This window comes from Paralichthys olivaceus, chromosome 9 (genome assembly GCF_024713975.1).
Source record: "Paralichthys olivaceus isolate ysfri-2021 chromosome 9, ASM2471397v2, whole genome shotgun sequence".
NCBI classification, from domain to species: Eukaryota; Metazoa; Chordata; class Actinopteri; order Pleuronectiformes; family Paralichthyidae; genus Paralichthys; species Paralichthys olivaceus.
In genome coordinates, this window is record NC_091101.1 from 14,750,001 (window position 1) to 14,777,996 (window position 27,996).

The 27,996-nt window shown below is 42.3% G+C and overlaps 4 protein-coding genes and 1 long non-coding RNA gene across 5 annotated transcripts in view; 3 read left to right on the forward strand and 2 right to left on the reverse strand.

Moving 5' to 3' along the window:
• Window positions 1-682, forward strand: part of LOC109636661 (paired box protein Pax-5-like) — a 3,140-nt gene extending 2,458 nt beyond the window's left edge. The window contains exons 6-7 of the mRNA XM_020098562.2: window positions 293-418; window positions 505-682. Coding sequence (XP_019954121.1) covers window positions 293-418; window positions 505-512 — 134 coding nt within the window. The 3' untranslated portion in view covers window positions 513-682. The remainder of the gene's footprint in view (window positions 1-292; window positions 419-504) is intronic.
• Window positions 683-1,540: 858 nt separating this feature from the next.
• LOC109628841 (signal-transducing adaptor protein 1) lies at window positions 1,541-6,570 on the forward strand. The gene is made up of 10 exons (XM_020086266.2): window positions 1,541-1,874; window positions 2,281-2,352; window positions 2,549-2,665; window positions 2,841-2,897; window positions 3,083-3,285; window positions 3,497-3,628; window positions 3,965-4,034; window positions 4,918-5,020; window positions 5,090-5,278; window positions 5,722-6,570. Exons 1-10 carry the CDS (start codon window positions 1,773-1,775, stop codon window positions 5,724-5,726), a joined length of 1,050 nt encoding a protein of 349 aa, XP_019941825.2. The 5' UTR covers window positions 1,541-1,772; the 3' UTR covers window positions 5,727-6,570.
• ankrd13d (ankyrin repeat domain 13 family, member D) lies at window positions 6,116-13,971 on the reverse strand. Its single transcript, XM_020086252.2, has 16 exons — window positions 13,283-13,971; window positions 13,026-13,161; window positions 12,825-12,949; window positions 12,555-12,600; window positions 11,537-11,680; window positions 11,226-11,415; window positions 10,787-10,853; window positions 10,596-10,677; window positions 10,300-10,361; window positions 10,060-10,190; window positions 9,658-9,815; window positions 9,176-9,289; window positions 8,919-9,091; window positions 8,575-8,654; window positions 7,850-8,083; window positions 6,116-6,652 (listed from the first exon to the last, which is right to left on the reverse strand). The coding sequence occupies exons 1-16, from the start codon at window positions 13,364-13,366 to the stop codon at window positions 6,589-6,591; spliced, it is 1,890 nt and encodes a 629-aa protein (XP_019941811.1). The 5' UTR covers window positions 13,367-13,971; the 3' UTR covers window positions 6,116-6,588.
• Window positions 13,312-14,311, forward strand: LOC138411371 (uncharacterized). The gene is made up of 2 exons (XR_011244005.1): window positions 13,312-13,452; window positions 13,965-14,311. It is a non-coding gene; the product is annotated as an uncharacterized lncRNA (long non-coding RNA).
• On the reverse strand, window positions 14,254-27,984 carry kdm2ab (lysine (K)-specific demethylase 2Ab). Its single transcript, XM_020083023.2, has 23 exons — window positions 27,755-27,984; window positions 27,262-27,302; window positions 25,702-25,840; window positions 25,504-25,582; window positions 25,296-25,342; window positions 24,777-24,955; window positions 24,034-24,140; window positions 23,832-23,925; window positions 23,573-23,726; window positions 23,121-23,236; window positions 22,859-22,985; window positions 22,458-22,747; window positions 21,920-21,997; window positions 21,366-21,626; window positions 21,054-21,182; window positions 20,834-20,920; window positions 20,411-20,635; window positions 19,982-20,011; window positions 17,977-19,013; window positions 16,705-16,868; window positions 16,313-16,459; window positions 15,953-16,168; window positions 14,254-15,871 (listed from the first exon to the last, which is right to left on the reverse strand). Exons 2-23 carry the CDS (start codon window positions 27,295-27,297, stop codon window positions 15,690-15,692), a joined length of 3,924 nt encoding a protein of 1,307 aa, XP_019938582.2. The 5' UTR covers window positions 27,298-27,302; window positions 27,755-27,984; the 3' UTR covers window positions 14,254-15,689.
• Between the last annotated feature and the right edge of the window lie 12 nt (window positions 27,985-27,996).

The window sequence follows — 27,996 nt, forward strand, 5'->3', positions numbered from 1 at the left end:
GCAGGAGCTCCACCTCACTGCCCGGGGCTTCTGTCCTCTCAGCCAGCAGGCGTCGTGCTCCTCCCTGCCTCCCCCTCACCTCTGCCTCTCATTACAGGCCTGCTTACACCTCTACTCCTCCATCACGGGAAACCATTAGAATTGGAGATCAAGCTGATAAATATACACAGTTGCACATGGGAGTGTACACACATGCATGTATTTTGTCATTCCTCTAATTAGGACGAGGGAAGGTCACAGTAGCGAGATTGAGATTAAAGTGAATGTGGACTGTAAGGGTTTTGTTTTCCAGGAAGGGACTTGTCCTGCTTCCTGTACCACGATCAGCCACGTTCCTGTCCTGACACATGGCAGCACTCTGACCACTGCCTGACCTTTTACCCCGGCCTGCCAGCCAATCATAATCCAGAGCCAAGAGGTCAGTCTGCATCAAAATAGATCACTTGTGTCTGCTGTCAGTCAAGCTTCAGTGTGTTTTCTCTAAGGATATTCTCTCCTGTTTAGGGTCTTGATGTTATTGAAGCTGAAGGACGATCTAAAATATCCCACAAGAAAGAAAACCATTGATTTTTCTGCCAAAACAACAACTGGATTGATTGAAATGTTGTGTATAATGAGAGTAATAGATCAAGATAGAACCCGTCATCACACTTTGCTAGTGAGTTCAAATAAATCTGAAATAACCTGATTCATTTTTGACTTTTTATTTACATAAACTGGGCTCAAAATATATACTGCTATTTCAGAGGCGTAACAGGGCATCATCAATCCAATGTATTATCCCCTGTCCCTGCCACCCCTGTGGCCATTTTCTCCCCAGTCAGTGGTGGAGGTGGAGCATCATTAGCGGCCCCATGATGGAGAACAGTGGCTGGGTTTTCTCCCCGGCTTGCGTCTCTCTGGCCTGCCCTCAAGGCTGAGGGATTAAAGGAGCCAATGGGAGCTGCCGGAGGGACGGTGAGGGTCAAAGAAAGCAGCTGAGAGAGAAATCTTTAACCAGCAGTGGGCATTAGTCTGCAGGAGGCATGTGGAGAACAGGCTCCCGGTGGCAAATGTTTTCATTGTGATTATGTATATAAGCACACACACACACATGAATCTGACATCTATACATCGGGAATTACTTGTGCTGGAAACTGTTGGTAAATAATACAGTTGTTTGAATTTGTGCTGTTTTCACATTGAGTCTTGTTGCTGAATCCAGAAATAATGATGATAATAATAATAACAAGAACAACAATACTCGTAATGATATCTAAAATAAAACAATGAGAGTAAAAGTGCAGAACTGAAAAAAAGGATTAACGGTTCTTGTGCACTGAGCTGATTCTCACACAACAACACACTGATAATGAGGTTCCAAAAAAGTTCTCAGTTTACTCACATCACATCTTAAATGAAAATAATTAATCTGGCTTGGTGTGTGTGTGTGTTAAACTGTTTGTTTATGCTGCAGGGTCAAAGTCCTGAAATGTGTTCTTAGTAGATTTCTATACAAAACTAGTTACTTCCTTGATTAGTTTCCTCATTCTCCGAGCTCAAACAGCGTAAAAACTGGAGGAAGAGAGGGGACAAAACATCACTGCAGGTTTGTAGGGAAGAATAATCATCTCAGATACACTGAAGACCTGAGCTGCACAAAGAAACACTAAGTGGAGGAAACAGTTGGAAACACAGCTCAGCATCACTTTATTTATTTTGCATTAATGACAATACTGCTGGACAAACAGAAGTGAGCAGAGGCAAAACTGAACCAGACCAGCGGAGACATAATGTCTGCTCCTACCAGAATCGTCCACCACAGGAGGACGACAATCACAGCTCTGCCTCTGTACCACTCTGGACACCTGCAGAAGAAAAACACAGCTGAGAAGGTGAGGACAAAGATGGGAAACAGAGTACAGACAGAGTAAAATGATTAGAAATAAAATCAGATAAGCAGGAGATTAAACAAATGATCGTCCGTGCAAAGATGTGAAATCTCAGTGTCTAAGAATATGTTTGGTAAAGATGACTGCATTTAACTCAGTTTCATATGTGAGGGCAGTGAATGTGAATACAGAATTCTTTATAAGTTAAAAGATATTTTCATGTCAAATTTTACAAGTACATAGTAACTACAGCTGGAGAAAAAACTACTAAAACCTGAATAAAACTACAATAACGTTTGAGAATAAAGTTAAAGAAAAATGTGTCAGTGAATAAACCAGTCATTCTCCAGCACTGTGAGAAGGTGAAAGCTGAAGAACATTCATTGAAAAAGACATTTGTGATTTTTAGGATTTCAAGAATTACTATGGAGAGCTCCGTGGAGCCACGCTGTTTCTGTACGAGGATGAATCACAGGATACAGTAAGCAAACTGCTCTTCTTACTTAACTTTATATGTTCTTTATTTAGATTCAGATAACGTAACACTGACATTATGAAGAAAGGGAACACTGTTGAGGGGCAATAAGAAGCAACAGAAGGGGTTAACACTTCTTATTTAGGATCAAATGATGCATGATTTAGTGGAGTGAATACATGTAGTTTGTTTCCTCTGTCAGGACACAGAGAAGCTGGAGCTGGAGCAGCTTATGTCCATGGAGTCCAATTGTCCGTATCAGAGGGAGAAGCCGACCGTCTTCACCCTCAGCCTGCTCACAAAGGAGGTGCAGCTGAAGGTGAGAAAGATTTTTCTTTTTGTCTTCATTCACATGGTTTTAGCCTCCAAGTCCAGATTTTTTTTCAAAAACTAGATAGATCTACATAAAGTGTTATTAATGTTCAACTCACACTAACCACAGTCGCCTGGTTGATTGAAATAAAGAAAAGATTGTTTTTTCTTTGTTTGTGCAGATGGACAATCCTTTCACAGGAGAGGAGTGGAGGGGTTACATCCTGACTATGGTCAAAGTAAACACACACACACACACACATTGTTCCTACCATATGATCATGAATGATAGACAAGCTTTAGGTCACATCTATAGTATCCTCACAACATTATCCAGCGTCATGTTACATCGGCACGAGGGGTGATTAACATTTGGGCATCACTTTTAATGTGTGGATAAAGTTTTTTTAATGTTTCCTTGTAGAAGGAGATCCCCGGTGACCTGCAGCTGCTGCCTGGACAGATGATGCTGCTGCTTGAGGCTCTGGAGTGGGAGAGAAGGAGAAACTCCACCGAGTCACATCCGCCGCTCCCGCCCCGACCATCCTTCCTCCCCTCATCCTCATCGTCATCCTCCTCTCAACCAGCTGATGACCATCCAGACTACATCACCCCTGATCTGCCTGCGTGAGAAAAAGTTTCTTTCCTCATTGCTGCTCCCTGACAAATACAGAACAAAACATACAAATAAATAGTTCTTATAGACAAGCATTCTATAACTGACAGTTTGTTTTCTCCTAAACTGATGAACATTTTGTCTGTGTTCTGTCCCCTGCTCTCTGAAATGACATATCTGCATATTTTTACCAAGTGTTTATTTTTTCTCTTAATCCTGCAGGTGCTTCTTCGATGTGACGCGGCAGGAGGCTGAGAGGATGCTGGAGGCAAACCCAGAAAATGGAGGCATCCTCCTCCGCCCGTCCAGCCTGAGAAACAACTACGCTGTGACCCTCAGACAACTGACACCCAGGTCCATCTCAGCCTTTGAAATTACAGACCAATATATGAATTTATATTTAGCTTAACTTTTCCAATAAAAATGAATTTATTTCAGTGTTTGTGAGCCATCAAACATGGAACAGGAAGAGAAAGTCCAATATTCACTTGGACTCAAACAGGACTTGATTAGAGTTGAAGGTCACAATGACCTATTATAATCTGCTGTTCTGCAGAAACATGTATGTGGACTGAAACTACAGGTGTGTCATTGGGAAGGTTGATTCGAACCATCAGTAACCAGGAGAAGCTGCAGTTAAAAGGGATCAATGTATTGACAGCTGGTTGTTCTCCTCCCTGTGTTTTTCAGAGGACATGTAATGAAGAACTACAGAGTGGCCTGCACAAACTCAGGGTTTGTCATTGAACTCATCACAGCAGTAAGTCCCACAGCTCTTCACATAACTTTGAACTAATGAGGACATGAATCTAACATGGCCTCCAGGGAAAGAAAATCTGAACATCTGAGATCTTCAAATTAGCTGCTGAACTGCACAACAAGCTGCTTTTACTATTCAGGAAAATAAAACCTGGAATAAAAAAATATTGTGGCAGTGGGAAAGGGAATAATTATGAATAATGTGCTTGTTAAAAGACAGGTCTCTCCCTCTGCCATATATTAAGATCCAGAATGAGAGGTTTAGACCCATTTTTAATGATTAACTACTGTAAGAGACAGTAACATAATATGTATTAATAATAATGACTAATGTTCATTATATTTGGTCTCAATTCATACAGTTTGGTTTCTTGTTTGCAAGATAACGCAAACACCACTGGGTGGATCAACAGGAAACTGGTGGCAGGGTGTGGTATGGGTCAGAGAAGAACCAACTCAAATCCGGATCAGGTCCAGGATTCTTTCCTAGGGAATCATTCATGGATCTTAATTATTTAAGAACCTGATTTCTATGAAAGTAAAAATGTGATTAAATTTAAGGGGATGTTGGGCCTTGGTGGAGGCATGACCTCTACTGAGTGCCATTCTAGTTTTAATATAAAAATACAAAAAGAAAGTAATACAGAAGTATTCCTGTGTTGTATACCTCCTCATTATATTAGCAACAGAATTATCACTGGCTACATTTATGTGCTAAGATTTGTTACTGCTAAGTGATTTATAGTGTGTAAGTGTGTTTTTGTTTGGAAAAGTGAACAAAATGCGATTCTGTTCAGTGAAGTCATGATAGAGAATTTAAAACATACAGTGAAAGCAGACAGCATAGAGCGGGCCTCTCTTTCTGCTTCTCTTCCTCTCTGTAGGTGACGGTCTCCTCCTTGAATGAAGTATTGAAATACTTCCTTGAAAAGACAGAGCACCGTCTTCATCCCTACGTGACGCCTGAGCACTACGACACTCAAATTGGTGAGAACGCTGCTTTCAGGAATAGTCTCAGTATGAGGACACAGCTCCTCACTGTGTTTATGTGTGCAGAGGTTTCACCGGCTCCAAACTGCATCAGCATCACCTCACCTCCATCTAATACAGTGCCCAAGGCACAAGTGGCGCCAATGCTGCGGCCACAACCCCAAGAGAAGCTTGAGCTCCCTCCAACTAAACCAGCGGAGGATGAGTATTTGGTTCCTGAGGACGACAAGCCTGATTATCAAAACCTACATATGGGTGAGAATGAGTGAGAGTATTGGATTTTAACACCAGAGCTGTAAAGGGATAGTTCACAGAAAAATAAAAATTCACTCATTATCTACACACCACCATGCCGATGGAGGGGCGGGTGAAATGTTGGAGTCCACAAAACACTTCACGAGTTTCAGGGGTAAACTTTGTTGCAGCAGAATCCAAGTGAAGTAAATGGTGAGTCCTTCTTCAGACGTACTATAACAGAAAAAAACATAACATGCCTCCATACTGCTTGTGTGGTGTCATCCAAGTGTCCGCAGGCCCCGACATTCATATTCAACTCAGAACTAGGTCATTTACACCGTAGTGGCATTGCGATGAGTGAATTTTCATTTTTCAGTGAACTATCCCTTTAAGGTGTGTGTGTGTGAGGTGTGTTTTTGTCCAGGTCAGTTGAACAATTTTAACAAGTTTAAAACTTACAGATTGAAGTGGCGAGGAGGAAGAAAAGTCCCACTCCTGCTCAGCACAGCGGACAAGGAGTCAAACTGTTGTTACTTGTGCAGCCTTCAACTTCTGCAAGTTTCCATGTGGGATGACCAACTTCTGCTCTTTTGAGTGTTCTGAAAATCCCTTAAAAATGCCCTTAAGATAGAAAAATGTGGCAGCTAAATTAAAATGTTCTCGATTACTCGAAGGGGGCACTGGCAAAGATTTCCCACACTATCACACAAGAAGAAACAAGTACATATCAAATACATATCAAATACATACCTTGTGTCAATTCGAAAAACTATTAAACTACCACATGTCAGATACACATGGATCTTCTGCTTCCTCCTTTGTTTATGAACGGTAAAGGAAAAGAAAATAACAATATTCCAGGATGATCATTATCCTTTATTTTTCACACATAGGAGTAAGCCAACATAAATGTTTAAATATTATAATCATATCTTCATAGGTTATTCCATTAAGATTGTATTTTCATTTTTTTTTTCATTATCATTTCATAGGTTTAAAGTTTCAGGATCATTTATCACTCAAAGACAGCAAGACTGTGAAAAATAGTCAATAAAAAAAAAAGGAATAAAACAAATAATCTCCCTTTTGTCTCGTTCTTTGCTGTAGTGTGTTTCAGTATGTTCTTTTTTCATCCCTCCCACCTGCTTCACTCACATTTTCTTTTACTCTGGTCCTGTGCGATCTTCTGTAGCAGCCCTCGTGTGTGAAAGACAAATAAAATATCTGCAATAACTTAATATCTCTGGATTTAAAAAATTAAAACTGAATAAATTAAAGAGGACCGTTCCCCCAGTGAAGACCCGCCCCCCCCCATTGCTGCCGTGACATTACTTCTCGGTGAGTGACAGCTGTAGGATCCGCTCCAGCTCCTCCTCTTCCTCCTTCTGCTTCCTGTGACAAACAATTAAAAAGAAAGCTAATCAGTAATGAAAATATTGAAATTATTATTACATTTAAAGAATAGATTACTCTTCCGAGCCATTGCTGAAGTTTAATTTCAAACAAAGAACAGCAGATGATGTTATTCATTCATTTTAGTATAAAACTTTGTGCACGTCGTACATAAGTTAAAATAAATAAATAGTGAAATGCAGAGAATGATTTGACGGCTCATTATCAATCTGACAAACTTAGTCACATAAATAAACCACCACCAGCAAAAACTGTAGTTTAATATTTAGTTCTAATAGTTGCTTGGAAGCATTGATAAGGCCAGAGAATGTGTTAATTTATTTCAGTAGATAATATAAGGTTCAGTAAACAGACACCAGAAGAGACATGTTAAATGTCATCGGTTACTGCAGGTGTTTTTTAACAAGGAAAATTTAAGAGATTTCCTCATGAACACCATCATCTCTGTTTCCCAGAATCCAATCTAGGTCACTGATTAAAGAGACTGAAGGAAACACTGCTCTATAAACTGTGTGGTGGTGGTGGTGGTGCAATGGTGTGTGAAATTTCCCTGGGTGCTCTTGTTTTCTCCCAGAGTCAAAGGGTAAACATGCAGGTCGTGTGAACCACAGATGAGAATTTAAAGCTGCACATGCACTGAACCCTGGGATATTCTCCAGAGTCAGTTGCTTCTAACAAGCAAGAGTTTTTCCTGCCAGCCCCCGGAGAATATCTCTGTGAGCCCATGTGAGAAAACAGGATAATGTCAGAATTCACCTACAGTAAGTGAAGGAGACAAAACAAAAACAAGAATACAAATATCTCTGAATGAAAAAGATGTCAACTTGGAAAAACAACAAGATGTGTTGATGTGCTATAAACAGTCGTGAGATTTTCCTGTTGTCATGAGTGCATTTGACAAGACAATCTCCTGCTACGTTGTTCATATGTGACAGGTAATTGTGTTTGCTTGTCTACATTGACATTAGATATGTGACAGACTGGCCATTCGACTTAAGAGAAGCAGGTAAAGAAAAGAGATGAACGGACGGACATTGTTTCCCTGTTTTCCTTTTGAGTTCTCTTTGGCTGAACAGCATCTAAAATTTACTCACTACAGTTGTGATGCAACAAAATCAAAATGTGTGAAAACTGTCTGCAAAATTAAAGTTCTGTTTTGTATTTCCTCTGCTTCACCTGTCTATCTCCTCCTGCTCCCTGCACGACAGCTCCATGGCGATACGCAGCTGCTCGTCGAAGCTCGTCGCCTCGCCAAAGTGGCCCGGCAACTGTGGCTCGGTCCCTGTGCTGTAAGAAGGCGGGGAATTGGCGATGGGGTCCAGCGGGGAGACGGAGGTGGGCTGGCTGGGGTCGGCCGTGTCCTCGCCCTCTCTGCTGGCCAGTGAGATGCACAGAGACTCCTGGATCGCCCTGAGAAAATGAGGGAGATGAAGACTTAAAATTAAACATTATTAAACAAGGGCTTCATTACAGGATGACTGGGAGACACTGTTCCCAAGAGAGAGTGGAAAGAAAGAGCTAATCACTGAATACTATTAGAAGAAGTTTAATTAAATTACATCACACGCCAGAGATTTCCCTGAGTACGACTAAAACATGAAGAGGCAGAATGAAACCTGATGGTTTTACAATGAAAACTACAAATGTAAACTCTGAACAATACTTTCTTTTCCTTCACCTCATTCTTGTTATTCTCTGTTCACAATGTACAAAAAAAAAATCATCAAATATTTACCCTTTTAACTGAATCTCTGGTTTCTGTAGAGACTTTATTACTAAAGGCCTAAACATATTAATGGAAAAATTATGAACCAGGAGTCGTCGCTCCAGTTTGAGCAGAGTGAATCTCCCTGTAAAGGAAAGCAGGACCAGTAACGTTCAGACAGCGTATGTCAGCTCACCTCTCCAGCTGAGAGTCTTCCTCGTACAGTGGAGACTGTGGCACGGGGCGGCTGTTGGTCAGGGCCTCCCAGATGGTCACCTAAAAACCAGACGTAAATGTTTGAACTGCATTTTCAGGCAAGAGAACCCTGTAGGGTCACTCAAGAACTATCATGAGCTTTTAAAAGGTTTATTGGGGCACAAAGGGAAAGAAAGAACAAAAGCAGTGGCCAGTATAGAATGTCGTTTTGTTCTGACGTGCAACTATGACCTGCCAAAAAGAAAATTTTTTAAAATTTTTAAAAAAATTTTAAAAAAGGGAATAAGATCCAACATCTGACACACAAATAATGAATTCTCTGACCTGGTCACTCTCTGTACCGGCGTCCAACAGGCTCTGCTGGATGGCAAACTGCAGCAGGTTGTCATCCTCGTCCCTCATTGGCTCAGTACGGCCTGGACCAAGGGTTGTGTAGTCTGGAGGGGGCTCGAACACTGAGGGGTCCACCTCACAGTGGAAGGGAGGGGTAGACTGACCTGAGTGAAGATAGGTTACAGTGTTACTGGAGTCCAATACCAGTCACCATGCGCGTGTGCATGTGTGTGCGTGTCTATATTTACCAGCCTCTTCGGAGCTCTCTGGATTATGAACTGTCACCGAGCTGACCGGCTCATCGCAGCCACACAGGTTACTAAACGTCACTCTGGCGTTCAACACGTGAAAAAGGGGAATTTCTGGAAGACAAGTTCAATTCAGAAACCGTCATAATGACCAGTATTGTACATTCAAAAGTAATGGCTCAAAAAAGTGGAGGTGCCACCACCAGACATTTAATTTGCTGAGTATTGCTGCACCAGTGGTAAGTTACATGAAACATTCAGGAAGAATCATGGATGAAAAAAGTGAAATGCTTTAGTTCTCATTATTTTAGTTCTAATATGTGAACGTCAAGCAGCAGCTGTTGTACAGAATGACGTCTACAGATGAAGTGGCCTGGAGCTGATCTGGAATCAGTGTTTTGATCAACAAGGGGGCTTGAACCACTCAGGACATTGACCCACCTACTCACAAGCGGCAGACTGAGTTGATCTCTCGCACTCACCTATTTTAACAGGGAATCCTGGCGGCAGGCGTAGAGTTATGAAGTCACGCAGCTTGGCGAAGTGAGCATTGGAGATGGCCATGAGGTCGATGATGGGCGTCACCTGCTCGGCCAGGGACAGAGGGTGAGTCTCACTCAACCACAGGGTCGCTTTAAACCTGGAGAGGCGGCAGACAGAGTTTCATGTTCTGGTCATTTTAGTGCTGCCGATTTAGGTTGCAGAGGTAGTCTGTGTTCAGGTACGTACCAGTGACATAACTCATCCACTGGCACCACCGTCTGTTTTATTATTTATTAACATAAAACCTATTTGGTTTATTTCACACATATGTAGCATGTCCACACTGTGGCCTCTCTGCCACTGATTTGGTGACACACATCTGTGCTGCTGCTTCACCGTACCTCTGGACTTTGCTGGTGAGCTCTACAGGACGTCCGATGTCTCGGCCATTCAGGTTGAACTCTGGGTTGAAGTACTCCTCAGCTGTGATGGCGGTAGGGTTGTGAGGACTGGCACACTGTGACACGTTACTCTGAGAGAAATACAGAGAGACAGTAAGTGATGCTGTTAGTCAGAGGACGCGGCAGGCGGTGTGGGTGGTGAGTGCGGATGTGCCGCACAGGTACTGTGGAGACTCTTACCCCATTGTGAGCTGTATGCTGTTCAGCAATCCCCAAGAAGGACTGCAGAGGAGTCTTTGAGCCTGAGTGGGAACAATGCAGAGAGATCATCAACAAATTTGCTCTATTTTTACTCCAATTGTTCACTTTATGGAAAACATGAGACACTAAACACACAAAACTATATGATACACTTATAACAGGTATTGTGTTCAAATCTAATGTTTCACAATTTCATCTTGCATCAAGTGAGTCCCTCTCATATAGTTCTCAATTTTTTTGGAGCCAAAAGTAAAGGCCCAATTTAGTGTTCTGACCTTTGCTTCTTGATTTGTCCTGATCTGATAGATGCTCTGTCCTCGACCGCGTCACCAGCTCCACATTGGTAGCACTGTAAACCTTAAAAAAAAAGACTTCATTTCATTAACACTCCTTCAAGCTATAAATGTTAATTGAGTGCAAACAACAGAGAAAGCATCGGAGCTATGTTGGCTAAGCTGACACCTACCTTAGCTTCGTATCCACTGACCATCTCGCTCTTCTCAGAACGCCAGCCCCAGATTCCCGACTTGTTCCTGACAAAGCAAAGAGATAAATGATCAGTATATTGTTTACTGTTAGGATGTGATGTATAGGATCAATGTGGACTTTATGAAGGAGTGAGTTATATTAGTATAAGTTTTGTTTGACTAAAACAAGGTCCCAAAGGTTACTCTATATAGTAAGTTGACTGTAGTTGTGTCATGATGTGATGGTGTTCACATGAATTCAAAACTAAAACAACTTTTATGATGTAAACTTTTTTACAGCGAGACTAATGAAACTTAAAGGGAGAATTAGCAGTTCTGTGAAGCACAGTGAGACAGATGTCTGTACATGGCTTAAAAACATGATCCAATCGAAAATGATTCTTGTCAGCATATTTTTAGACAGTATGTTCTCGTTACCGTTCGAAGGCAATGTTTCGTGTGTTGAGGTGCGTGGACACGATGGGTGACGTCAGTCTTTGTGCCGTGTTCTCCTGCGACGGCTGCATGGCTGCCAGGAGGGAGGGTGCGTCACGAGGGGACAACACGAGAGGCTCCGTGTACACCACCTGCTTCTCGTGGTCCACCTCCATCACCATTGCCCCATCATCTGAGAGGCACAGAAAATGTTGATGTTGGAAAAGAACTCAAAGCAAAACATTAGTGCATCAACCTTAGCGGTTCACGTTTTTGTATGAATGGGATGATGTTCTTTGGGAATATGCACACACCTCCGCCCTTGAAGATATAGCTGCGTCGTCCTTTCAGCCAGGTCATGTGTTCGAAGCCCAGGAGGGTGGTGTCCACACGAAGGCATGAGCCACTCTTCCACACCCGGTAGACGTCACTGGGACACACCTTCGACACCAGAGGCACTGAGAGGGGAGTTAAACACAAGGAGGGGCGTTTTAGAAACAGAAGACAAACAGGGAAGTAAAAGGAGGTAACCACACGGGGAATGTGCATTCAGAAAAGCAGGTTTAAATAGGAAGATTAATTATTTTCCCGAAGTATTGAATTATAGTCCATTATATCAAAGATGCAGCCAACGAATGTTTTCATTATGACAATAATGACCAAGACAAATTTGAAACATGATGCCCTCAAATTGCTATTTGAATTCTGACAAACAGTTAAAATCCCCAAAATAATCAATTTAGAAAAGAGCAAGCACACTTATTTTATAATGATGCAATGTCTTACTGTAATTATTTGTAACCTAGCTGCTTTACATGCCTCCAGAGGAGTGTTGAATTCCAGTACTACCAGTTTTTAAAACTAACTGAAATGTGTATTTAATGAAATTCTAGACATTTGTGTTGCTAACATTTGCTTACAAATGTATTGCTTCAAGTCACCAGGTATTGCAAAGATACACATTAAAAGACATTAGCATACTGGGGTTATATGTTATGATCTGTATTGTAAATACTGGTTGAGAGTGATACTAAAAGTATAAGCTGCAAGATGTAAATAACTGTTTGGATGAGCATCTCCTGAAGGCAAAATAATCCAAAATAATCACTGGAAACCACATTAAGTATCAAAGCAGTCCTGTTCAATACATTACAGATAAGACTTTAAACAGTTTTTAGTGGGTCACACGTTGAAATGAACGTCCCTGTCTTTCAAACTGACGGAGTAAACAGTCCGTCTCTCAAAGTCTGCTGAGCGACAGCTGGAGGAGCTGTCCGACCACTGTGGTGCTGAAACTGACCTCTGAGAACACGTGAATGAAACAACACTCACCCCAACTGGTGAACTCCCACTTCATCTCCACATAGAAGTCCCGCGCCTGGAAGACACCAAGGAAAGGTTCTTACACTGAGACAAAAGCAAACTCCTGTTTTCTTGCGTTAGAGAAGCTTGTGATGTTGTGTGTAGACTGGGGACATCCAGTGAACTGCCACTGGGAAAACCTTTGGACAAAGCTTTGAGCAGAGGTGGAGGATGCACTGTGCCGCTCTGTGCAACAGGTCAACGTGTCAGAACTTTTCAGTCGCTGGGGGGCTGCTTCACCTGTCTGAGTTTGCTGAGCAGTTCAGGGATGCCCGCCAGTCTCTCGGTGGCTCTCTTGAAGTCTCTGTACTGCAGCACCAGCTGAACCAGCTCAGGGTCCCCGGTGCTCACCGCCTCCTGCAAGACTGAAACACATGCATCCACGTTTAATGACACTGGGTGCAGCCATTGGAAAGTGAGGAGCCCCGGCAGAGCACTCACTGGTCCAGCCCTGTGCGCTGCAGTGTGTGGGGTCTGAAGCGTGTCTCAGCAGCACCCGGGCGGACTCCAGGTGGCCCAGACACACAGCCAGCTCCAGCGGGGTGCGTCCCCTCGGATCCAGGCGCTCCGCATCCTGCTGCAGAACCAAACACACAAGGCATCATCAGCGCAATGCAGTGCCACATAACAAACGCACCTAGAAAAAAAAAAAACACCGACCGTCGACTGCTGTCAACCGACCCCCCCCCCTCACGTACCTCTTTCTTCTGCAGCTCCACATCCAGCTCCAGATACTGATTGTTCCACACCAGAAGGTGCAGAGGAAACGCTTCTTGGGCCATGGCCGCCGCTGACACTTCACCCGGAGCGGAGCTGTGTTCGTGCAGCTGACAGATTGCAGTGACACCACAACAGCGCGGAACAGCTGGTTAGCTAGTTAGCTTGCTATCTATCTATCTATCTCGCTGAACGCCCAAACCAAGAAACGTGTCAGTGGAAAAACCTGTCGCTGAGTAAATCTTTTAAAGTGGCCGAGGTCAGACAGCAAACACACCGCAGCGCTGTGCCTGTCTATTGAAATTAGTGGGCTGAGTTAGGCGATGCTAACTCAGCCCACTAATTTGATGGAGTTAGCTATCAGCTAGCGGGGCTACAGCTAGCTAACTGGCTAATAACAACATTGTTTCCTGCTCCTCTTGGCGCATGTTTTCCATTCTGCCCAGAGCGAGACACCTAGTGCAGCGGGGTCAGGTAATCTTCTACTCGGCATGTGTTGGTGGAGAAGAAGCAAAAAGACATAAGTGAAATCTCCGACAGAGGAAGTGAAGCTAGCGGTGTGTTGATACTGCGGCGGCACCCACCCCCTGTTTGTTTCGCAGGGTTGTTACCGTCCGTCAAAAATAAAGCGAGACTCTGCCTTTATTCCTGTTTCACATCCAGGTCACTGGAGCCGAGGACGAAGGTGGAGGAAGCTGCAGCAGCTGCAACGCACTCCTCCCGGATATTAAACCACAGCACATCTGTCTCACTGTGTCTCCGCCAACTTCGTCAGGATCAAGTGTATTTACAGCAGCAGCGGTGTTTACTCTTCTATTCTGACTGAAGGGACTTCATTTCCAGGTTGAGGGCAGCTGGGTGGAGCCTGGGAGAACTGACATCGACCCAATGGATGTTAACAGGACGATTGACTGATGATGTTGACATTGATCGCACTTAATGTATCTCTCACTGTTGTTTATCATTTTTTTTATTTTTCTTGAAAAATAACAAACAACATAAAGTGAAAAGGGCTTCTGAAAATAATTACATTGCTACAGGATTCCTGTTTTGGCAAATCTAAAAGAGGAAGACAAAAACCAATACATTTACACAAAAGTATATATTTATATACTTGTATTCATCTGAGGGATGTGAACAGGAGAGAAGTCTGGGAGGAGAGATTGTAGATACCGAACCACTGGACTTGAAGGGAACAAAGAAATGAGCAAGCACCAGCCTATCCACCAATATAAAAAAAAACAACATACATCTCTGTGTTCAGTCAGATGAGGTCATGAACTCAGTGAAAAGTAGATAGTATTTTCATCAAGAAAACAAACATGTATCAAAGAGGGGTGGGGAGCGTTTTCATCAAGAATATTGACATTTTTGCTCTAAATATCGTCTCTGTACAAAAACAAAGCAAGAGGAGTTTGGAAATTATAGCACCTGAAGTCTAATGGTTGAAAATGCACCATTTATCTGACACCATATCCTTGGCTTAACCCCCGCACACCTGATACATCTCGCCCTGTTGGGGTGAGGTGTTGTTGCCAACTCAACCGCTCTCAATCTTTTTACCCTCAATGTCCATGTATACTCATCAAGTACACCGCTGAACTATTGTCGCACCCAAACAACTCATGAACCCAAACATACAGCTGGTAAACACAGGCCATTCCAGTAACTCACTTTTAGAAGACTTGATGTGATAAACTTGTCACCTTTAGTCGCAATCATTTAAAAAAAATCTTAACACGTAGGCGTTGTGCACAAAGCGAAAGTCATCAAACAACTTAACAATAGCTCTTTGAATCCGACAAAAATATAACCATCTAGTTTGAGCAACAAAATGTAGCTGAAATCAAAAGTTTACATGTGTCACGTGATAAATAAGACTTGATAGGGATCAGCCAAACCGAACAATGCAGATATATCCCGAAAAGGATGAAACTCAAAAGTTTCTTTCTCAAGGCAGGAGTTTATGATGGGAGTTAACATGTCATCTGTCCAAAAAGAGGAAAACAAAAAATGAGTTGAAGAGTTTGTGCAGTGTAATGCAGCGAATTAATTGCTTGTTCTCCCACTCCTGGCAATGAAAGACATGCTTTTCCACACAACATTTATTCCCAAATGAACAACAGCATAAAAAAAAGCTCCTGAGTCTCTTTTAGGTACACAGGAAAAAATGTGTAGAAAAGAAACACTGTTATAGCTGTGACAACCCCTTTTACCAACACCAGCTAAGTGAGTACACACCCAGTTTAGACTCCACCAATTCTTTACGTGACACAGGTGCATGTGAACATCCCCGCCTGACTGTGTCCTTTGAGTCACAGTTTCACATCAGGATCCACTCCTGCTTTTGCACCTGAAATCAACTGTGCAGTGAGAGGAAGCAGGCGCTTAGGATATCCTCTGGATCAGTTTTTCATCTGATAGGCAGTAGAGCGTGTTGACTGACAGCTCGGAGATGAAGGCCTCACAGGCCTTGCGGGAGACACCTTTGCAGCCTCGCAGATCAAGCAGTGAGATGCAAGAGAGGCGGCGGAGATACTTTAGACACGTGTCTGTCAGTTTACTGCAGCCTGGGAAAGAAGAAGACATCAGTAGTGGAATAATACCAGGGCAACATGTGCGCATGTACTTTGTTTTTAAAAATCTCTCACCTCCAAGGTTGAGTTCTGTCAGCGTGTTCCGGGTGGATGAGCCCACTGCTGTGAGCAGGTTGATGGAGTGGTCAGTGAGGCTGTTGCAGTGGGAGAGGTCCAGTTTTGTTAAATGGGGCATGTGGCGAATCACCAGGCGCAGAGTGGAGTCAGTGATGTCCAGGCCTGCCAGTCGTAAACACTGCATGGTCCGCAACTGACTGCGATTGTCGCAGCCTGGAGGAGCCATAAGAGGAGAAGAAGAGAAAAACATGCAGAGATTTTGAAAAAGTGTAAAAGCAAATCAAATGAGAAAAATAAAGTATAGGAGCTAAAGACTGAATCAATTAACAGCAGCGATGTTGTGCACGCTTTCCTCACCTGGAGGGCTGACAAGATCCCTGATCTGAGAGTCTTTGACCCCGTCTGCGTACCGCAGGTCCAGAGAACGGAGGAGAGGGCAGCCAGAGGAGCAGAGAGCTGATATAGACGACCAGGAACAACCTGCCACCATCAGATCCTTAAGCCCTGCCAAATCAAGACAAGATGTCAACATAGTATGTGGAGTGAAGACATGACTCACTCAGAATTCATCTGAAAACTAACTGGGATTCTACACTCAAAAATGGCCAATAATAACTGTGATGTTATGAAATAATTGCACAAACAAATTAAGTCTCAATGCTTTTAAATGTGTTGTATGATAGTGTCATATTTATTGACATGAATAAGAATATTTTAAGAGTATAGTGAAAGTGTGCGTGTCCATGTACCAGGCAGGCGGCCAACAAGCCAGTTGAGCTGCTTTTTAGAGATGTTGGTCCATGACAGATCGAGTGTCACAGGCTGTCTCTTTATGATGCCTGTTAGGGCCTGAGGAGTAACAGTGCGCTTGATGCTCAGGTCAATCCGCGCCCAGAGCCGCTTGTCTAAACACCTGCGGACAAACATGAAGAATACGTCATTCAAAATCTACTTATCAAATCCAAATCCTCTCTAAATCTCATTAGATTTAACATTATAACGTTTGTAGGAAACTAAAGGCCAAAATAACAAATCAAAGCTATTAAATCACCTTTTTTTGACTGACAACAGAAATACATCTTGAGCTACATAATATAAATGAGGTGCTGACTCAGAACTACTGAGTTGATCAGATATAAATAAAACGTGATGTATATTAGTTTTTAGTAGGTTTTAGACAGTGTTGAGGTGATACACTGGATGGTTTCCCTCAGTAATATTCATTGCATTGTTAAATCCCAGTAAACACACCTTATGCACTCACAGTTGTACGTGGAATTACAGAGTGATATCTCTCATCACTCAATCAATCTTTGGATTAATAGACACTGGCTGCAGAGAGCACATTACACTTGAAGCTGATCTGATCTGTCACCAGTGATGTCGATCAGAATTAGGGCTGTAACAATTCTAGAACCAAAACCGACATTGTGATCCAGAAGTCCTCAACACATCTGCCTTCCCAATTCCACACGCTGCTACAGCAGCACATGAAGCCTGTTGCGTTTGTGCGTGTGTCCAGTCATACTCCAGTCCAATCACAAACCCGGGATCACTACCCCACGTAATCTGAACCAACACAGAAGTGACTACTAGCAGACGCCTCGTCTCTAAAGTCAGAGTCAGGTGGACTGTATATATCCTATGGAATTTCCCTTGAGCTGCCGGCCTGTTTAAGCCAGGCTTAGCGACCGACATGACCATCGACGGTACAGTCAGTGCCATGAACATATTTGATATAGGACCACTGTTGTTATTGAAGCCACAGACACAGGCGGTAAAACCCGTTTTTTTTAACTGGATTGAACCTCTTTCATATTCTGTTTTTTTTGTTTACATAGTTTTATGTGGAGTAAAGTCCAACATGTTCTTGAGTGTTCCTCTGTTTACTGTTCCAAATGTTGCTGTTTAATAAACCCCCCCCGTGGGTTTTTGGCAACTGTGAACTGATCCAAAATAAAACCTGTTATCACAACAGATCCCTACTTAAAATATGACAGATATGATCTTAGAGGTCTTACCATTTGTACCAGTTCTTGCTGACAGCCATGCAGATGCAGAGATCTGCTCGACTTAAGTAGCGGAAGACAGACACCCACACTTCCCTCTCACATCCCGGCCCACTAAGACCACTCTCCCGGTCTGTCTCACTCCCTCCCTCTTGCAGGGCGGACAGAGGGATTCGGAGATGGGTTACCTCTGAGGATGAAGAACAGGAAGCACCATTGCTCAGTTTAGCTGGCCTGTTTGGCCTCTGTCTTTTAGAGACCTCCAGCCTCTCTGAGTGGGAGGTGCGAGAGTCTGTGTGTCCACTACGAGTGTGTGGGGGTGTGTGCCTATTGGAGTATTGATCCGGACAGGGGCTGCGATTTCTAATTGGGGGTCTGACAAGGGGTCTAGTCTGGTTGTGTAATGTGGAAGTAGCAGCTTGAGGTGCGATAGCCTCCAACTTGGGGACAATGGCTGATGGGTCCCGCTTGGTCCTGGTTGGCCTTTGGAGTGTCACTTTATGATATGAGCCATCTTTGTCCACTGTTTGACTGTCCTGCTCCATCTCCTCTTCATCTTCATCCTCTGCACAGTTTTGGTTGGCCACCTCGCTCCCTTCTTCTTCTTCTTTGGCTGCTCGTCCTCCTCTCGACTGCGGCTGGTTCTCTTTGTCCCCTCCCCTCCCACTGTTCTGGCCCCGCTCCTCTTCTTCGTCGCTGCTGCTGCCACTGCTGGTGGTGCTGCTGCTGCTGCTGCTGTCCTCACTCTCCTCCTCCAAGTCTCCATGATCTCTACCACCTCCGGAACCTCTTCCTGCTCCTCCTCCCCGCAGCCTCACCCCTCTTCCCCTCCCTCTGCGGGGCTCTCCTTTCGACTCAAGTACCAGACTGCGGGAAGTCTGCTGCTGCAGGAAGGACCCGGTCCTTCCTGTAGAGCCGTGGTAAAGGGAGCCACTCGACCAGTTGGATCCCCGACCTTTGCCCTGAGATAGTCTGCTGGTTGGAGAGCGCAGCCTGGACAGCAGTCTGGAACTCAGCAGCCTAGGAGAACGATCTAGAGCTGACTGTTTCTGTAGGTAATGAAAAGCAAAAAGGTTGGCCAATTAAACAAGATCATGGATGTTTCAAATACTAAATACAGTGCTACAACTACAACTGTTTTCATAACAGTGCCATCATTATCATATGAAAAAAATACTTTCATTGACAAACCAAATTGTTTGCATTAACCTCGGTCCTGTATTAATACATGTCTCATATTGCTTTGAGAACATTAAGCATCTTTACTTTACATTCACACTCATTGACTCCTGTAAAAGGTTTGATGTAAATAAAGATAATTCATTCACATATATTCATTTAGCCCCAAAATATCAGTGTGTTGTTTTTGGGAAAACTAACCTTTTAAATGTTGACTGAACAATGTCAAGTTGTCCACCAGTGTTTTCTTAAATAGTGAGTCTAGTGAGGACGTACATCTTAATTTGTTTTGTCACCAATTATTGTGTTAATTTGTCAAACACTGACAAAGACTCTATGCAGTCTAGTCGGCGGGACGATGGAACTAAATACGTACACACATGCTCATATTAAGCATGTGGGGACGGGACTGACACAGATAGACAGCAGAGGCAGAGGCCTGTGTTTGCAAACTTTACACACAGTGAACTGAAACTTTTTTAATCAAATCAATTATTAATATAATTAATTGCCAGCTGGACTTGAGATGAGTAGTTGGCTTTTTCGGCAGGCAGCCGCTGCTTATGGAAAGTTTTGAAGCCACTACCCACTGATAGTAAAAAGGTGGAGGCAGCTGAGAAAAAGTGTAGCTACACACCTTCAGCCTACATGATATTTGTGTTTCGGTGATTAATTGCCATTTTGCCTTATAAATAACCTACATTCTACATCTGATGGTTTCATACAGATGTGGGTATAGCAGTGGAACAGCCTCTAAATCTGTCGTAGCGACCGAGAATTTTTATCTGTGTATTACTTAAATGCAATAGAGTCATTAAAGGAAAAGTATATTGCTTACCACTAAGAGTTTGCTACGCTCCAGTTTTATCTGCAATAAACAGAAAGAAATTGGGTGATAAGAAAAATGTCAAATACAGAAAAATAATCCTCACTGACAGATTATTATCTAAATTTTTTTAATATATTTAAAACATTTTAAAGATCTTTCAGTGATTACGTAGATCAAAACCAATGATATAACTGAAATAAAATAGGACTCTGATTTCTTACTCTGGAACCAGCTGAAAGGAAACTAATTGGGGTATTGCTAAACAAGAGTAATGCCAATACTTAAGACAAGCAGACATGAACTGTCCAAAACATTTAAAATCAATACATTTTTACTCATGGAGCAAATAAATACTTGCTTCTGATCATTTAAAAATTGTAAAATTCAAAAACAGCATCTAAATATGCATCTTAAATCCAGTTAAAAGTTACACTTTACCTTCTTCTTAAGTCTAAGCTCCAGTGCACTAGCTCTTTTGCGATTCTGTTGATGCTGCAGTAAGAGTTTCTGAGAAGGTGGTGGTGCTGTGGGTCGAGATTGTGGTCCGGTACGTCCCACTTGTCTCATCCCATCGCTGACACCAATGCCTTCCCGGTATGCAAGTTTGGAAGGTGGCAACGAGGATGAGCTCTCTGACTCCCCACTCTCCTCATCGCTGGAAGACTGGAGTGGTAAGGAAGGGAAGAGATGGGATGTGTGGTTGAAGAAGAAAAAACTGTGACATTGCTCTTTTGAGTATCAACATCTAGCGGAAGTTACAAAGAAAACATAACTTTGCTGAGGAAAGGAAAAGTGTCCTAGAGTTTGTATAAAGAGACAACGCAGAGAGAGAAACGAGAAGGAGAAGATATGTTAGGTTACCTCTGATGCTGAACCTTTGCCTTGATAACATTTGGGACATTCCCAGCAACTGGGTAAATCGTCATTGATCTTTCCCTCACCAGGTTCCTGAAAGAGAGTGCCAATGGAAAAATCTGAGACTCCCAACAATGAAACTCATACTATGTTAAAATACATCTCTTTAGACAGCAAACCAGATCATGCAAAAAATCTAAAAATGTATTAGTTATCAGTAGATTACCTTAATGCACTGACGATGAGCAATCTGCGAGCAGACGGAGCACTCCATGAGTGAGTAAGTGCTCGGATCCGACTCATCTAATTCACCTTCTCTACATATGGCACATCGAGCTGTGTTTGGCAACGCAGGCTGGGGGGAGAAATAAATGTAATTTAGACAAAGTAAATCATATGGAATCTTTAAATCTGATGCAGATTATTGTGAATAAAAGTCATTTATTAATTTTAGACAATCATCACTCGTGGGCACATATTTACTCAGGCGCAGTATGATTCCACACACACAAAGAAAATGGTGGATATGACCACTCACCGTTAGACACTGTCTCGTGATGCAGCCCTTCTTCATGCGTCCAGGCCCACCAAACTTCCTCATGTCGTGGCAGTACTGGCAGTTGCCGCACTCCTTTCTGCAGCAGCCGGCACAGCGCTTGCACCTCACCCGTCTTCGCCTCAGGGCAGAGATGGAGCAGCGTTTGGTGGGCCGCTGACCCAGAGGCTTGTGGAGGTTTGGGGCCAAGCGAGGACGGTAAAGGACAGTAGGAGGAGGAGTGGAGGGCTCGTACCATGATGGCTGTATGAGGGACATAGCAAGAAAAGGTTGTTTAGAATTAAGTCCTGCAAATATATTAAAGGGATGAGCTTTGTTTAATGAAATTAAATGAAGAACTTCTAAATTAACAACTGTTTTTACTTTTAAAATAACTAACAATAACACTACCATACTGAAATATATTATTAGATAAGAAGATTTAAAATTAACTGAAGAACTTCCTCTTAATCTACAATATTTGCTCACAAACAGATATCATCATCTGTTGATATTTACTCGCAGTAAAAAAGTGTGAAAAGCAATTTTCTACTCACTCTTTTGGGCCACTTGACAATGGGCTCTCCAGTGTAGGCCAGCTTGGGGTTATCATTTGAATGCTCCTTCAGAACAGCCTGGACAAGCAGTAAAAAAGAAAATCTGTCCATCAAAAACATGTAAAACATATCTGGACTAACACTGTGACACAGCACTGTGAAGCAGTTGTAAAACTTTTGCCCCTTTTCCATAAAATTCTCTTCTTGAACAACTTCTGTTCAGGATTCTTGGAATCTCTGTGCTCTTCAGTAAAACCAGCCTGCATTTGCCAGTTTTTGAGCATCATTAACTGACAGTGCTGTACATTGCACAAGTAGTAGAAAGATGGCACAGTGCATTGACTAATATTGTGTGTATATACTGTTATTATGGATATTTGTTTACACTTTTGCCTTCTCCATCCTCTCATTCCAAACAACTCTTCCAAAGCTAAATGTAATCTGTTTGTGTGTGGGTGCAAAACATGAATGAATGTAGTGTAACCATGGTGAGAATATTGTGAGATGAACTGCCAAACGAAGTTGAAATGAAACCCACCCTCATGTCCTCGAGCAGGGCTGCAGCATTCTGGATGCCTGCAGGGACACACTTTTTGTGGACTGGCAGCTCCTCCAGCTTCCCCAAGAGGTTGCACAGTCCCTCCAGCTCAAAGGGGGTCAACAAATGCTGAGGTGTGGTAAGTTGAGCTGCTCCATCTTCTTCTTTGTCTTCTTCTTCTTCTTCTTCTTGTTTGACTGTGATCTCTGCATTTTCAGTTTCACTGTCAACTCCATTGGAGGTGCCATTCCCAGTATGATTGTTGGTTTGAAGGTCAGCCCGTGTCAGTCCTGAAATAAGAGAGGACATGATGGTTATCGTGAAGTTCATGTGAGTGACATTTTGTCAAAATGAGAATAAAAGGAATGCAGCAATGTTTGCTTGTGTTCATCTGTCCTCACCTTTGCCAAGGGAGTATTTTTGGAACTCAGGTGTGAGGTGGGAGATGTTGGTCAGACAGTAATGGTATCTCTCCATGACATACCAGCACATCTCATAGTAGAAAGGGTATCGGAACTTTGCTGGCACCTACAGGAGAGAAGCAGAAAAAAATTGTGAGTAATTCCACATAGTTACAAAAAGCAATTATCAATGTGTGGCAAGAGGGTAGTTCTATATCAACTGTGGAAAAAAATTTGACAGCGAACGTGGGGTGCTGCTCACCCGTGTGCGATCCTCAATGCTGTAGATGTTGAGCTGCATCGGGATATTAAAGCTGTGGAGGAAATTCCCCCCAAACACCAACGTGTCCTCTGGCGTGTACACAGCATGGATCCACCCTACAGGGTACAAGACATTGGATGTATGAGACATTTAGGCGTCATATGGATAGCTGTTTTCAGACATGCACTGAACTCAGCAGATCCTCAGAAATTTTCTACTGAGAAGATGCATACATGAACGCTAAAGTCAGAGTGAGGGGAGGGGTAGGATTTGATTTGATGCTGTTGTGAACCCATCTGCGCACATAACCTCCTGCTGCGTTGTGTATGTGTGAAAATCAAACTGTGGGTAAAATCTGTGTCCAATCGCCAGACTTTACCTGCAGGTCAAGTCTGAAAACAGTTTATGTGTGTTTGTGTCAGTATGTGTCACTGTTGTATGCAGAAAGAGACCTGATGGGATGATGAAGGTGTTGCCCTGGTTGAGTTGTATCCTCTGACAGTCATGACACTTGTCCCCCAAGAAGATGTCTCCCTGTTTTCCTGATAAAACCCAGTTCTCATACATCTCCAGGTTCTGTGGTGTGGGTGGAATCAGCCAGAACACCTGTAGGAGCCACAGGTTAAAGTTAGCCCAAAATCACATTTATTTAAATGTTCCGAGTATAATTGACTCAATACAACAAAAACTTTCAGTGACACCCAGACTGACCTTTCCTCCTCGCAGGATGTGGTACCAGACTGAAGTGCCTCCAAAGTCAATGTGGAAATCTGTGAAGCAGCCCTGCACACTCATGAGACAATACCTGAGAGAAAAACACAAAACAAATAGATGTAAACGACAGATAGATGAGAGGTGAGTGTTGCACATCACTATAATAAGGCAAATGTTCTAAGGCCCATGGTTTACTCACTTCTGTACTTTGGGATAGTGCATGTCTATGATGGCGTTTGTGGAGTCTCTTTGTCTCTCCTTCAGATGACGGGGCCACATGTTGTCCACCCAGTCAATAAGGTCCACCTAGATGATTAGGAGATGAAATAGGTATAAAACATGCAATCAAACTGTCCAAACCCAAGATTGTTTCTGATAAGTGACACCACTTTTTGTATGATAAAAATAAAAATGTTTTCAAGCCAGCAAACACATACATTAGAAAAACTGTATTTCATTTCCTGGTGTGGCTTGGTTTGGCAGTAAGATAAAAAATGACATCATCAACGTGCGTATCACACGTGGCACTTGAATGTAGAGAGACCTCCACACACGAGTGACTATTTGTGATCAGATTTCACTTCTCCAATCTATCTGTGACTTTTGAATTTCCCTCCAGGGATTAATAATGTATTTCTGATTCTGATTCTTATATAAAACACAACTTTTTGTTCAAAAAGATCAATATTGATTTAAAGTGTGTTGATAATCTTAGCCAGTGGAGTGCACACTTTCTGTGCATGGTCTACTAGAAATTAAAGAAGATATCAAAACAATACAGACAGAATCTATTCTGGGGCAAGTTCCAGAAAACCAAAAAACCCAAGAAGTCTGATGCATTTGTAATAAATCTCTTCAAACTGTTCAAATGTTTCATAACAAACAACTGACAGAGACGATTATGTGATTTAATGTCAGGTATGAGCATGGCTACACCCTCACCGAAGCTGGTCGTTTGACCAGATTCTCCAGCCTGGTGTGGCTGAACTCCAGGCTGATAACATTGTAGAGTTTTTCTCTTTCTGATGGTGGCGTCTCATAGTAGCGTCGCCACTGAGCCATTGACATCTCGATTCCCTTCTGGGTGTTCACGTCCATCACATCTACGATACGTCGACTACCTGTAGGAGAATTAAAAGGGTTTCAACAGGTAAGAACAAAGTCATTAAATACAAATGTAATTTTATGCCCTGAATTTTTTATATGCAATAATGATTACATCTCTTTAAATACAAAGAAACCAAAGCCCACCTAACACAAATTTTTTTTTGACCCGTACTGATTTTTGACAGTTAAAAAAACTGACGATCATATTTACTGATATTGATAAATGCAATAAGGAAACATCATCTGACATATCAGCCCGGCTCTAGCTCTGCCTCCAACAGGTATTTGATTGAGAACATACTGTGTACTATAATAAAGCCATTTACTCAGAAAGAACATAAAGCAACACCTTACCTACAAACAACTTGACATCACTCACACTGAAATCAGGGTCTGGCATTCTGAAGAAAAAGACACAATTCCATTTATTTACAATTTATTTACTTGGATACTTCTAGAAATTTTAATGGTATCTTCTTTGACATTATTTCAAAATTTTAAAAAAATTAATTAATTAAAGACAGATTCATCTACAATTAAACATTTAAATTATTTGACTCACTGTAGTCCAAGACCTTCAGCTGTCTTAAAGATGATTGGTTCCCTGAGCCCTTCCCTCTGGATGTATTCAAATGTGAAATCTAAAAAGAGACATACATTAAGACAACTTAAGATAGTAAGTGAATCAAAAGTTAAAAACACACTCAAATACGTTGAGATTGTTTCAGTGAAACTCAAAATGTTTCATTTTACACCTCACCTTTGCCTTCCATGTGTTTGACCAAATCTGAGCGAAACCTGTCGCACTGCAACTTTTCATCCAGGTCAAACATTCGTTTCCCTTCAATTTCGTCATCTGAGATTCCATCGTCCTGGTAGCGGCGCCGTGTACCTGTACGCTGAGGACAAAAGAAGGTTTCTGTTAACCTCTATTAGACATGGACACTATGATTTCTGCAGAAAATAAAAGAGACATGAGGAGAGGGTTGGAATTTCAGGCAGTGAAAAACATGGGGTGCGTTAATTCACTGACGATAAGTCAGTGCCGTGGCAAGACAAATCTGGGTGACAGAAGCCTATCAAATAGCAAGGAAAGCTGACTTAAAGATCACTTATTTTAAAACAGAACACTAAAAGGGACTTCGAAGAAATTCTTCGAAACAAATTCAAAATCTGCACTCAAATTCACAACACAGGAAATTATCGTGATTAGTAACTTCTGACCAAACAAAAGGGCATATAAATCTAATATGTTAGATGTAAAATTAATTTTTTTTACATGAAAACCCTCTAAAGCATTGTTTATTATATTTTTAAATGTTCTTATTGTAAACACACATTTCTAACACATATGGTGACATTATTAATAATGAATAATAATCATTATAATAATTACCTTATAATTGTAACAAAAATACACTAAAACTGCCATTGCCAAAAATGAATGCTTTCACCCCAAGACAAGGAATAAATCACAATAAATCAATCCAAGCTGGACAGTCAGTCACCAAATCAGTTCATGTAGGGACCAAACAATAGCAGGGGTTAATCTTCCACACACAGCCCCCCTCCCTTTACCCCCTTCTGCCATTCACCCTATGCAGCTATGCTTGGCTAGACAGATGAATCAAGCACAATACCCCCCACTCTCAGATATCCCCACCCCCATCGCCTTACAAATGAGTTATTATCTATTAACTTTGATAAGTGAGGATTGAACACACCATATTTAATTGCAGCTGAAAACTGTTATTATTAAATAATCCCTTGCTGTTGTGATTATAGTCTATTATAACATAATAATGGATATTATTAAATTATTAACAATATATTGGGTGTGTTCAACCTTTGGTTAAACTGTCAACAATGGAAGAATAAGTCAGCCTTTTCACATATTTTAAAATTAATTTCCATTTCATAATTTAATTTCCATAGCACTAGTATTATTTGTGACCATTTGATTACACAGAGAGAAGTCACATTGAGTGAATGATTTTTCAGCAAACAGGGCAAAGACAGTCATGGGGTGAAGATGTCACAGCACAGAAGCTGCTCAGGTCACACAGTGAACTTGACCCTCTGCTGAACCCACAGTCTTCGGACATGTTCATTACCGTGATGATGGTGGATAACAACAGAGAGCCCCTGTGCCATGACAATAAACCCCGAAGAAAAGTGGACAATCCCAGACACCATTATCCACTGAGTCCATGAAATATGATAATGTTACACAGCTAGCTAAGTTGGAAACATCTAACAGTTGACATTGTGTACACAATACAATAGTTCCGGGAGTTACCAGTATGGTTAAGTTACTCACCAGGCGTTTGCTGTACCGTGTATGAGGATCCTCCATAATCTCTGGAAGACACACAAAGTTTGGGGAGTCGTGTTAAAACACTCGGGTTAAATAGTCAATGGCTGTCGAGATGTTGTGGTGTGTTTTTAAATCGTGTCGAACAGAAACACACATCTCCCCCTGTGTACTGACTAGCTACACAGCTCTGCTAGCATTAGCTTCCAGTGTTGCTTTAGCTAGCAAGCTAAAATTAGCAATACACACACGCAATTAGAAACATTGACGCTGAGCACGGGTCTCTCTGTGCGAGGACAAGTGTCGGCGAAGGCGACGACGCTTGAGCAGGAATACTCCGAACGAACGTGTGTATTTAGTGGCGTTATCCGTTAGCGTTATCGGCTAACGAGAACTAGCTCAGTTGACAATCCCTTTCATAAGTCGTCGGCTATCGCTGGGGCTAGCAAGCTAGCTGACGTTAGCATGTATACGGCAATGAAGGCTTCTTGGTCCTTACCTCGGCGTTTGAACTCCCTTCAGCGGTAGTGGTCAAAGTAACGTTTCCAAACTAGAGCGTCCGCGGCGTCTCGGCGGAGTTCCTCGCCATGTTACGAGCTAACAGCTGTGCATATTGTTGTGTTTATTATGGTGCGACAAAGTTAGGACGACTCGACGCGCACAGCCGCCATTTTCAGCTGTGCAGAAAACACACACACACACATACACACATACCAAAAAAAAAAAAAACACCAGGACCCG